Below are 13,165 nucleotides of genomic sequence, written 5' to 3' on the forward strand. Positions count from 1 at the left end.
ATTCATCAACTTGTCACTGCATTTTACTTAAGCTAAATTCTATATCACTTAAGTGGAATTGCATTCCCCTTAAGTGGAATTGTATTCCACTTAAGTGGAAATGCATTTCACTTAAGTGGAGTTGTATTCTACTTAAGTGGAATACAATTCAACTTAGGTGGAATGTCCTGTCTATTTCACTTAAGTGGAATACAATTCTACTTAAGTAGAATGTATTCCACTTAAGTGAATGTATTCGACTTAAGTCGAATTGCGAGGTAAATGTTAAAACGGCTTGCCATAATCGCGCGACATCTTGTGACATTGAAGGGGGAACCGCGGGTGTGGCAGGGAATAGTGTCCGGGCGTCTCACGGACACTAGTCCCCTGAGAATTTTGTCTGTAGGACAACTTTCCCCGGAGGAATTGTGTCCGGAGGACAGTAACTTCTGTCTGGACGGACATTATCAACTAGGATGAAACGTCCGATTACAGTCCACGAGACCGAAGGTCTGCGAGACCAAAGGTTCGCGAGACCGAAGGTCTGCGAGACCGAAATTATAAAGGTCCGCGAGACCGAAATTAAAAAAGGTCCGCGAGACCGAAATTAAAGAAAGGTCCGCGAGACCGAAATTAAAAAGGTCCGCGTGACCGAAGGTCTCGCGGAATTCACCCGATGAAACTGGCAAAACATTACACCAGATCGCATCTAACGACCTTCAATATTTCAAACAAATCTCAACAGAGACCCCCCCCCCCATATCAATCTCGAAATGTGCCCCGCTTTAAATTTCTGGCTACGTCGATGTCGTGGGGCCTAGTAATAGTTTCGGTCTCTCGGACCTTCGGTCCCGCGGACCTTGTTTTCAAATACGGTCTCGTGGACCTTTTTTTGATTTAGGTGTCGCCGACCTTTCTTTCCTTTCGGTCTCGAGGACCTTTTTTAATTTCGGTCTCGCGGACCTTCGGTCTCGCGGAATTCCCCCAAACGTCCGTGTGTGGTGATTTTCTGTCCGCGCGGACAGGATGAAAAGAATGGCTCGAAACAAATAGGATAAAAGTGTCATGTATAAGTACCTGGATGAGTGATTGATAGTTAGAAAGTTGCCATGGGATCTGTCATTGAGTGACAGGGTTACACCTCACTGATGTAGGAAGCATACATTGGAATGGAACAACATATACTTTGTTATCTATTGTAAGCATTTTGAAATGTTACAAATTAATCTTTGAAGTGAACTTGCAGAATTTTGTATATTACTGACAGAAACTCTCACTGTAGACTTATTGTATGGAAGCAACCGTATAGAAAGGAAAGACTTCTTGTTTATTAACATAATTTTAACTAAGATTTTTAATGCGCTAATTATAAACAAAGTAGTTGTCAAAAGCGCCATACATATAAATATGAATAGGAAGAAAAGCAAAAATAATAATGCAACAATGAAATATAATTACAAATCAAATTGAAAATTTTTTAGCATAGAGGTAGGTTTTTAGTTTAGATTTGAAAAGTGGTTTATTAGTTAAACATTTAAATGGTTTGGGAGGGAGGGAATTCCACAATTTGGGACCAGAAACTGAAAAAGCACGGTTGGCATAAGTAATCCCATTGGTCCTAGGTTCAAGGAGGGTAATAATTTTTGACCGAAGGGTGGCACGCTTGTATTGCTTTACTATTAGAAGTTCTGAAAGGTAGTTAGGAGATTTGTGGATTAAAATAAGAACTTTGAAATGTATACGCGTTTCAATTGCAAGCAAGTGTAATGCTTTAAGAAGAGGGGTAACATGTGTAAACTTAGTTTGCTTGAAGATAAGTTTGGCAGTCCAGTTTTAATTTTTTTTTGCAAACGAATTACCAGATTTTTTGGAAGGCCAATGAAAATAGAATTACAGAAATCAAGGCGGGGTGTAACAAAAGCATGGATTAATTGCACAACAGAAGGGTAGAACCGTGCGTGCAAATATGTAACTACTAAGAATTTTTGGGCCTGCGCGTTTCATTCAACGTTAACGACGTAGACGGCACATTTGGCTTACTTCACTAAGTATAGAATACGTCTTACAGTAGAATACAAATACGCATGCGTGAAATAAAAACTTTTTCACACCGAGAACGCAGAGCGGGAGATTTCCACATTTCCCGTGTATCGAATAAAGTATGATTCTGACCCCGGATTTGACCTCCATGCTCCGGGTGGCGGGGAAACTTTCCGCCTCTGCGTATCGGTTGAAATACATTTGCCGTCGACCTACATGGTTGACCTTTCTCCAACGTTTAGAAATTCCGACCTTCCAAACAACTACCCTAATGGTAGTAACGATTGATAAGCAGCAGAGTCAGACAGACATGACTAATTAGTTCAGAAGAAAAATTTAACATTATGCAGCCTTCTGACAGTCGACGATCGAAATATAGCGGACAGCGCCCCCCTGGGTGTAGTCTTCATGAGAATAATAACATTTGCGGCCTCCTTCCCACAACAGTCGACAACTGTAGAGGTCTTTTAGGTGAATCAAACAATGTAGCTGCATTTATGCAATTTGTGTCTTGGGGACAGGGACAGGGGCGCGGCCAATCTTAATTTTTTAGGGGGCAAAATGATTTCATGGGGGATGGGGCTGTGATCTAAGTGGAGCGCCACCATCGGTTGGCGCGTAGCGTAGCGACGAAATTGTTGTCAAAAATGCCGCCCAGATTACAGGAAAATTACAATGAAAATTTCCCACGCCATGTTGACCTAAGCAAGTTGCTATTTTAGACACAGTGTTACATGGGTTCCCTGTCACATACACACGTCGCAGCATATTGTAAAGCTGGAAGACAGGATAAATAATTATTTATACAAGGGGATACTTTTGTTATATCGTTGCTCAATCAGTCCTGACCTATTTATGTTCTCAATACAAAATCTAATAATATACCATTTAACCATTGCAACATAAGCAACAAGCAACATAAGCAATTGAAAGGCACCGTAGGTGTACGAAGCTCCGCAAACCCGATGGGCGGAAGTTGAAATTCGAAATGCGCGACATCATTTAAGCGGAGCGCAACCATCGGTTGGCGCGTAGCGAACAAAATTATAAATATACCTCCTAGATCGCCGGAAATGACACTTTCCAGACCTTGAAAATTGCTTGAAAACCTCCTTTATTTTGACTTCTCTTGAATCAAAATTAGTTTGTTAAAAATGTTACCGCCCAGTGGCATGCGCATGATTTCATAGGAAGGAACATCAAATACCCCGACTGGATTTCTGTTGGGTAGAACTGAATTTTTTGGTAATGCGTAACGGAAGGACACATAGTGAGCGCAGGGCCAATCGCGAAGTAAGGGGGGGGGGGATTATTGTGTCTTAGTCCAAATTGGCGGGTATTTGCTCCAAAGTAAACAATTGTGATGATGCCGCCGGATAAAAATATACACGCTCGCGGAGCGCGCGAAAATTTTTGCCCACTGTTACACATGTTTGACCATTAAGATGGACTACAGCAACATTATAGTTGAAGAATAATTACGGTCACAAATAATTCATTCCTCAGCCCCTTCTATTTTCTATCCTTCATGCACTTTTTTTAATCCCCCGACAGAGTGATTACACCCCGACTGACCACGAAGGTGGGGCATGGCCCCGCCCCCTTTGCGCACGCCACTGTGTCGGACACCCTTGATGTTATTATCCTGTATTTAAAAGAACAGATAACTGACCTTGTTGGATCGCCCGTAGGATTTCATTATCGGAGAATGTTGTCTTCGATTGGAACGGCATCATTGAACGATTACAATTTCCTAACTTTATGGTATACTGCTTTACAATTCATTATCCATGTCAATCGACCGAAATGAAATCAATGCCTATAATATCCTTGTCCAATAAAAGCTTAAATTGTGATGAGGCTGCTTTCACCGTCCACGGAAAGTAGACATACATCGGGACATATTGACTTTACTCGTCCGCCTCTTATTTTGAAGATTTACACTTAGGCCTACATCTCTCTTCGAGCTGATTGGTCAGCTCGACATACCTTGATCGCAGTGTATATAATTTGTAACATTATAGTGAGCATATTACGAAGAGCCTTCCCGCGTTTTTTATTTTTTTATTTTATAGGTCGGAGTCATAACAGACGCAATAGATCATTTCACAACGGACATGTTTGTAAAATGATGTACAATCATATTTTTACTTGTATGATATCCAAATCAATTGTAGTATAAGAAAATCATAGCAAAGGTCACTGAACTTTAGAATCAACAAACTATTAGATTTCCGGTGCACACATTTCTTTTCATCACACGTTGTGCCGGGGTGTGGGGGGGGGTATGAATTATTTCTTTCAAGCCCTTTGTTCTCTCATATGTGGCGGTATCACGTCAAATAATACATCATATGAAAGATGATTATCGTATTAATTAGTAACAAAAGTTTGAATAAATTTCTATCAGGCTATAAATACCCTCGTTTTTGAAGGGGGGGGGGGTATTTCCAGAGCCCGTAGCTCTCTCATGTTTGGCGGTATCATGCCAAATGATACATCATATGAAATGTAATTATTGTACCAATTAGTGACAACAGTTTGAAGAAATTTCTATAAGGCTAAATTCTCAGCCGCACCTAATATATTCGTTGATATTGAAAAATATACTTTCCATCAGCATCTATGCACACGCGTGTATATTGTTTTCGAGGGGGGTATATCCAGAGCCCGTAGCTCTCTCATACTTGGCGGTATCACGCCAAAAAATACATCGAATGAAAGGTAATTGTCGTATTAATTAGTGACATATGTTTGAAGAAATTTCTATGAGGCTAAATACCCAACCGCCGCTAATATATTTTAAGGGGGGTGGAGATATTTCAAGATTCCGTAGCACTCTCATTCGTGGCGGTATCACGCCAAGTAATACATCATATGAAAGGTAATTGTCGTATTAATTAGTGACATAAGTTTGAAGAAATTTCTATGAGGCTAAATACCCAACCGCCGCTAATATATTTTTTAATCTTGAAAAATATGGCACTTACCTAAATTTCCTCGTTTTTGAGAGCGGAGGGGGGGGGGGGGGATTTCCAGAGCCCGTACAACTCCCATACCTGCCGGTATCACGCCAAATAATACATCATAAGAAAGGTAATTATTGTATGAATTAGTGACATAAGTTTGAAGAAATTTCTATGAGGCTATATACCCAGCCGCACCTAATACATTATTTGATATTGAAAAATATAGCACTTTCCTAAATTTGCTCGTTTTTTAGTGCACAGGGAGGGGGGGTGGAATTTCCAAAGCCCGTACAACTCCCATACTTGGCGGTATCACGCCAAATAATACATCGAATGAAAGGTAATTGTCGTATTAATTAGTGACATAAGTTTGAAGAAATTTCTATGAGGCTAAATACCCAGCCGCACCTTATATTTTTTAATACTGAAAAATATGGCACTTTCCTAAATTTCCTCGTTTTTGAGGGCGGAGGGGGGGGGCTTTTCAGAGCCCGTACAACTCTCATACTTGACGGTATCACGCCAAATAATACATCGAATGAAAGGTAATTGTCGTATTAATTAGTGACATAAGTTTGAATAATTTTGTATGAGGCTAAATACCCAGCCGCACCTTATATTTTTTTCATATTGAAAAATATGGCACTTTCCTAAATTTCCTCGTTTTTAAGGGGGGTGGAGATATTTCAAGATTCCGTAGCACTCTCATTCGTAGCGGTATCACGCCAAGTAATACATCATATGAAAGGTAATTGTCGTATTAATTAGTGACATAAGTTTGAAGAAATTTCTATGAGGCTAAATACCCAGCCGCCGCTAATATATTTTTTAATCTTGAAAAATATGGCACTTACCTAAATTTCCTCGTTTGTGAGGGCGGAGGGGGGGGGGGATTTCCAGAGCCCGTACAACTCTCATATTTAGCGGTATCACGCCAAATAATACATCATATGAAAGGTAATTATTGTATGAATTAGTGACATAAGTTTGAAGAAATTTCTATGAGGCTAAATACCCAGCCGCACCTTATATGTTTTTCATATTGAAAAATATCGCACTTTCCTAAATTTCCTCATTTTGAAGGTGGGGGGGGGGGTGGGGATATTTCAAGAATCCGTAGCACTCTCATTCGTGGCGGTATCACGCCAAATAATACATCATATGAAAGGTAATTGTCGTATTAATTAGTGACATAAGTTTGAAGAAATTTCTATGAGGCTAAATTCTCAGCCGCACCTAATATATTCGTTGATATTGAAAAATATACTTTCCATCAGCATCTATGCACACGCGTGTATATTGTTTTCGAGGGGGTTATATCCAGAGCCCGTAGCTCTCTCATATTTGGCGGTATCACGCCAAAAAATACATCGAATGAAAGGTAGTTGTCGTATTAATTAGTGACATAAGTTTGAAGAAATTTCTATGAGGCTAAATACCCAGCCGCACCTTATATTTTTTTCATATTGAAAAATATGGCACTTTCCTAAATTTCCTCGTTTTTAAGGGGGGTGGAGATATTTCAAGATTCCGTAGCACTCTCATTCGTGGCGGTATCACGCCAAGTAATACATCATATGAAAGGTAATTGTCGTATTAATTAGTGACATAAGTTTGAAGAAATTTCTATGAGGCTAAATACCCAACCGCCGCTAATATATTTTTTAATCTTGAAAAATATGGCACTTACCTAAATTTCCTCGTTTTTGAGAGCGGAGGGGGGGGGGGGGATTTCCAGAGCCCGTACAACTCCCATACCTGCCGGTATCACGCCAAATAATACATCATAAGAAAGGTAATTATTGTATGAATTAGTGACATAAGTTTGAAGAAATTTCTATGAGGCTATATACCCAGCCGCACCTAATACATTATTTGATATTGAAAAATATAGCACTTTCCTAAATTTGCTCGTTTTTTAGTGCACAGGGAGGGGGGGGGGTGGAATTTCCAAAGCCCGTACAACTCCCATACTTGGCGGTATCACGCCAAATAATACATCGAATGAAAGGTAATTGTCGTATTAATTAGTGACATAAGTTTGAAGAAATTTCTATGAGGCTAAATACCCAGCCGCACCTTATATTTTTTAATACTGAAAAATATGGCACTTTCCTAAATTTCCTCGTTTTTGAGGGCGGAGGGGGGGGGGGGGCTTTTCAGAGCCCGTACAACTCTCATACTTGACGGTATCACGCCAAATAATACATCGAATGAAAGGTAATTGTCGTATTAATTAGTGACATAAGTTTGAATAATTTTGTATGAGGCTAAATACCCAGCCGCACCTTATATTTTTTTCATATTGAAAAATATGGCACTTTCCTAAATTTCCTCGTTTTTAAGGGGGGTGGAGATATTTCAAGATTCCGTAGCACTCTCATTCGTAGCGGTATCACGCCAAGTAATACATCATATGAAAGGTAATTGTCGTATTAATTAGTGACATAAGTTTGAAGAAATTTCTATGAGGCTAAATACCCAGCCGCCGCTAATATATTTTTTAATCTTGAAAAATATGGCACTTACCTAAATTTCCTCGTTTGTGAGGGCGGAGGGGGGGGGATTTCCAGAGCCCGTACAACTCTCATATTTAGCGGTATCACGCCAAATAATACATCATATGAAAGGTAATTATTGTATGAATTAGTGACATAAGTTTGAAGAAATTTCTATGAGGCTAAATACCCAGCCGCACCTTATATGTTTTTCATATTGAAAAATATCGCACTTTCCTAAATTTCCTCATTTTGAAGGTGGGGGGGGGTGGGGATATTTCAAGAATCCGTAGCACTCTCATTCGTGGCGGTATCACGCCAAATAATACATCATATGAAAGGTAATTGTCGTATTAATTAGTGACATAAGTTTGAAGAAATTTCTATGAGGCTAAATTCTCAGCCGCACCTAATATATTCGTTGATATTGAAAAATATACTTTCCATCAGCATCTATGCACACGCGTGTATATTGTTTTCGAGGGGGTTATATCCAGAGCCCGTAGCTCTCTCATACTTGGCGGTATCACGCCAAAAAATACATCGAATGAAAGGTAGTTGTCGTATTAATTAGTGACATAAGTTTGAAGAAATTTCTATGAGGCTAAATACCCAGCCGCACCTTATATTTTTTTCATATTGAAAAATATGGCACTTTCCTAAATTTCCTCGTTTTTAAGGGGGGTGGAGATATTTCAAGATTCCGTAGCACTCTCATTCGTAGCGGTATCACGCCAAGTAATACATCATATGAAAGGTAATTGTCGTATTAATTAGTGACATAAGTTTGAAGAAATTTCTATGAGGCTAAATACCCAGCCGCCGCTAATATATTTTTTAATCTTGAAAAATATGGCACTTACCTAAATTTCCTCGTTTTTGAGGGCGGAGGGGGGGGGGGGGTTCCCAGAGCCCGTACAACTCTCATATTTAGCGGTATCACGCCAAATAATACATCATATGAAAGGTAATTATTGTATGAATTAGTGACATAAGTTTGAAGAAATTTCTATGAGGCTATATACCCAGCCGCACCTAATACATTATTTGATATTGAAAAATATAGCACTTTCCTAAATTTGCTCGTTTGTTAGTGCACAGGGAGGAGGGGGGTGGAATTTCCAAAGCCCGTACTACTCCCATACTTGGCGGTATCACGCCAAATAATACATCGAATGAAAGGTAATTGTCGTATTAATTAGTGACATAAGTTTGAAGAAATTTCTATGAGGCTAAATACCCAACCGCCGCTAATATATCTTTTAATCTTGAAAAATATGGCACTTACCTAAATTTCCTCGTTTTTGAGGGCGGAGGGGGGGGGGGGCTTTTCAGAGCCCGTACAACTCTCATACTTGCCGGTATCACGCCAAATAATACATCGTATGAAAGGTTATTGTCGTATTAATTAGTGACATAAGTTTGAAGAAATTTCTATGAGGCTAAATACCCAGCCGCACCTTATATGCTTTTCATATTGAAAAATATGGCACTTTCCTAAATTTCCTCGTTTGTGAGGGCGGAGGGGGGGGGGGATATTTCAAGATTCCGTAGCACTCTCATTCGTGGCGGTATCACGCCGAATAAAACATCATATGAAAGGTAATTGTCGTATTAATTAGTGACATAAGTTTGAAGAAATTTCTATGAGGCTAAATACCCAGCCGCACCTTATATGTTTTTCATATGGAAAAATATCGCACTTTCCTAAATTTCCTCGTTTTTAAGGAGGGGGGGGGGGATATTTCAAGAATCCGTAGCACTCTCATTCGTGGCGGTATCACGCCAAATAATACATCATATGAAAGGTAATTGTCCTATTAATTAGTGACATAAGTTTGAAGAAATTTTTATGAGGCTAAATACCCAGCCGCACCTTTTATGTTTTTCATATGGAAAAATATGGCACTTTCCTAAATTTCCTCGTTTTTGAGGTGGTGGAGATATTTCAAGATTCCGTAGCACTCTCATTCGTGGCGGTATCACGCCAAATAATACATCATATGAAAGGTAATTGTCGTATTAATTAGTGACATAAGTTTAAAGAAATTTCTATGAGGCTAAATACCCAGCCGCACCTATTATATTTTTTAATATTGAAATATATGACACTTGCCTAAATTTCCTCGTTTTTGAGGGGGGGGGGGATTTCCAGAGCCCGTACAACTCTCATATTTAGCGGTATCACGCCAAATAATACATCATATGAAAGGTAATTATTGTATGAATTAGTGACATAAGTTTGAAGAAATTTCTATGAGGCTATATACCCAGCCGCACCTAATACATTATTTGATATTGAAAAATATAGCACTTTCCTAAATTTGCTCGTTTGTTAGTGCACAGGGAGGAGGGGGGTGGAATTTCCAAAGCCCGTACAACTCCCATACTTGGCGGTATCACGCCAAATAATACATCGAATGAAAGGTAATTGTCGTATTAATTAGTGACATAAGTTTGAAGAAATTTCTATGAGGCTAAATACCCAACCGCCGCTAATATATCTTTTAATCTTGAAAAATATGGCACTTACCTAAATTTCCTCGTTTTTGAGGGCGGAGGGGGGGGGGGGCTTTTCAGAGCCCGTACAACTCTCATACTTGCCGGTATCACGCCAAATAATACATCGTATGAAAGGTTATTGTCGTATTAATTAGTGACATAAGTTTGAAGAAATTTCTATGAGGCTAAATACCCAGCCGCACCTTATATGCTTTTCATATTGAAAAATATGGCACTTTCCTAAATTTCCTCGTTTGTGAGGGCGGAGGGGGTGGGGATATTTCAAGATTCCGTAGCACTCTCATTCGTGGCGGTATCACGCCGAATAAAACATCATATGAAAGGTAATTGTCGTATTAATTAGTGACATAAGTTTGAAGAAATTTCTATGAGGCTAAATACCCAGCCGCACCTTATATGTTTTTCATATGGAAAAATATCGCACTTTCCTAAATTTCCTCGTTTTTAAGGAGGGGGGGGGGGGGATATTTCAAGAATCCGTAGCACTCTCATTCGTGGCGGTATCACGCCAAATAATACATCATATGAAAGGTAATTGTCCTATTAATTAGTGACATAAGTTTGAAGAAATTTTTATGAGGCTAAATACCCAGCCGCACCTTTTATGTTTTTCATATGGAAAAATATGGCACTTTCCTAAATTTCCTCGTTTTTGAGGTGGTGGAGATATTTCAAGATTCCGTAGCACTCTCATTCGTGGCGGTATCACGCCAAATAATACATCATATGAAAGGTAATTGTCCTATTAATTAGTGACATAAGTTTAAAGAAATTTCTATGAGGCTAAATACCCAGCCGCACCTATTATATTTTTTAATATTGAAATATATGACACTTGCCTAAATTTCCTCGTTTTTGAGGGGGGGGGGGGGATTTCCAGAGCCCGTACAACTCTCATATTTAGCGGTATCACGCCAAATAATGCATCATGTGAAAGGTAATTGTCGTATTAATTAGTGACATAAGTTTGAAGAAATTTCTATGAGGCTAAATACCCAGCCGCACCTTATATGTTTTTCATATTGAAAAATATCGCACTTTCCTAAATTTCCTCATTTTGAAGGTGGGGGGGGTGGGGATATTTCAAGAATCCGTAGCACTCTCATTCGTGGCGGTATCACGCCAAATAATACATCATATGAAAGGTAATTGTCCTATTAATTAGTGCCATAAGTTTAAAGAAATTTCTATGAGGCTAAATACACAGCCGCACCTATTATATTTTTTAATATTGAAATATATGACACTTGCCTAAATTTCCTCGTTTTTGAGGGGGGAGGTGATTTCCAGAGCCCGTAGCTTTCTCATATTTAGCGGTATCACGCCAAATAATGCATCATATGAAAGGTAATTATTGTATTAATTTGTGACATAAGTTTGAAGAAATTTCTATGAGGCTATATACCCAGCCGCACCTAATACATTATTTGATATTGAAAAATATAGCACTTTCCTAAATTTCCTCGTTTTTGAGTGCACAGGGAGGGGGGATCCCAGAGCCCGTACAACTCTCATACTTAGCGGTATCACGTCAAGTAATACATCATATGAAAGGTAAATATTCTATTAATTAGTGACATAAGTTTAAAGAAATTTCTATGAAGCTAAATACCCAGCCGCACCTATTATATTTTTTCATATTGAAAAATATGGCACTTTCCTAAATTTCCTCGTTTTTGAGTGCGGAGAGTGGGGGGGGGGGATGGAATTTCCAGAGCCCGTACAACTCCCATACTTGGCGGTATCACGCCAAATAATACATCGAATGAAAGGTAATTGTCGTATTAATTAGTGAAATAAGTTTGAAGAAATTTCTATGAGGCTAAATACCCAGCCGCACCTTATAGTTTTTAATCTTGAAAAATATGGCACTTTCCTAAATTTCCTCGTTTATGAGGGCGGTGAGGATATTTTAAGAATCCGTAGCACTCTCATACTTGGCGGTATCACGCCAAGTAATACATCGTATGAAAGATAATTGTCGTATTAATTAGTGACATAAGTTTGAAGAAATTTCTATGAGGCTATATACCCAGCCGCACCTATTATATTTTTTCATATTGAAAAATATGGCACTTTCCTAAATTACCTCGTTCTTTAGGGGGTGGGTATATTTCAAGAACCCGTAGCTTTCTCATACTTGGCAAGTAACACGCCAAATAATACATAGTATGAAAGGTAATTATTGTATTAATTAGTGACAACAGTTTTAAGAAATTTTTTTGAGGCTATACCCAGCCACCCCTCATATATTTCTTCATATTGAAAAATACATTTTCCATCCGTACATATGCACACGCATGTATATGGCATTTCATGGCCACCGTACTAATATCGTTGACGTTGCCAGTGCGTGAGTGGGTGATTGCTAACTTCGTTATAGATTCTTCCGTTAACGTTGTATAAAAGTGCGGCTGAATGTGCGGCTCACTTTATCTTGGTGTTAGGCTAGTAGTATACAATAATATAATGTCTATGTAATGAAGTTCTGTCGCACTGAATTGAACAAAGAATTAATGGCACTGAAAGCCACTTACTGGCATTCAAATGTATAGTTTCATCTTGCCTTTGCTCCGGTGCTGTATATTCAATAGATGATGTATGCCAATTACTGACACAATGAATGCAATAATAATGGAAGGACAATTTTGAAAGATTCAAGATTGATTCATTTGAATTTTATGCTTTAGGATAGCAAATAATTTAGTGTTAAATTGTGTGGAGCAGTTTTCAAGTTTCTGACATTTTGTTTCTTACAAAGCATTATGATCCCTGTTTACAAAACAGCTGCTATGCATCTTTACAAGATTGCATTTAATTGGCCCATATTGTGTAGCATTTTGCAAATCAATGCTGGATAAATTATTCTCAATAGTATAAGAGCAGTCAACAAATTACCATTGATGTAACTTACAGTATATCCTCTATTAACAGAGGAGGAGCAACCTCCAGATTTAAAGGAACTTAAGAGAGGTTCACAATCCCTCGAAGAAGAGTCAAAACCTAAGAAGAAAAGGAAGAGGGTAAGTATATATGTATTAAAAAGAGGCTTACTGTGTCTACTTTCTTTCCATCCTTGAAACTTGGGATTAATTTATCTCATGGTAGTATGGGCTGGTGTAACTGAGAGCCTCGCCTATACATACTAGGATACTA

At 38.7% G+C, this 13,165-nt stretch overlaps 2 protein-coding genes across 2 annotated transcripts in view; one reads left to right on the plus strand and one right to left on the minus strand.

Annotated features, from left to right (window-relative positions):
- Positions 1-13,014, minus strand: part of LOC139962651 (uncharacterized) — a 39,832-nt gene extending 26,818 nt beyond the window's left edge. Inside the window, exon 1 of the mRNA XM_071962814.1 lies at positions 12,924-13,014. The gene's annotated coding sequence lies outside the window, so the exon portion shown is untranslated. The remainder of the gene's footprint in view (positions 1-12,923) is intronic.
- LOC139962655 (protein CMSS1-like) overlaps positions 1-13,165 on the plus strand; it is a 31,726-nt gene that overhangs the window by 14,938 nt on the left and 3,623 nt on the right. The window contains exon 2 of the mRNA XM_071962818.1: positions 12,944-13,032. Within this exon, the coding sequence (XP_071818919.1) occupies positions 12,944-13,032 (89 nt within the window). The remainder of the gene's footprint in view (positions 1-12,943; positions 13,033-13,165) is intronic.

This window comes from Apostichopus japonicus, chromosome 21 (genome assembly GCF_037975245.1).
Source record: "Apostichopus japonicus isolate 1M-3 chromosome 21, ASM3797524v1, whole genome shotgun sequence".
Classification (NCBI taxonomy): Eukaryota; Metazoa; Echinodermata; class Holothuroidea; order Aspidochirotida; family Stichopodidae; genus Apostichopus; species Apostichopus japonicus.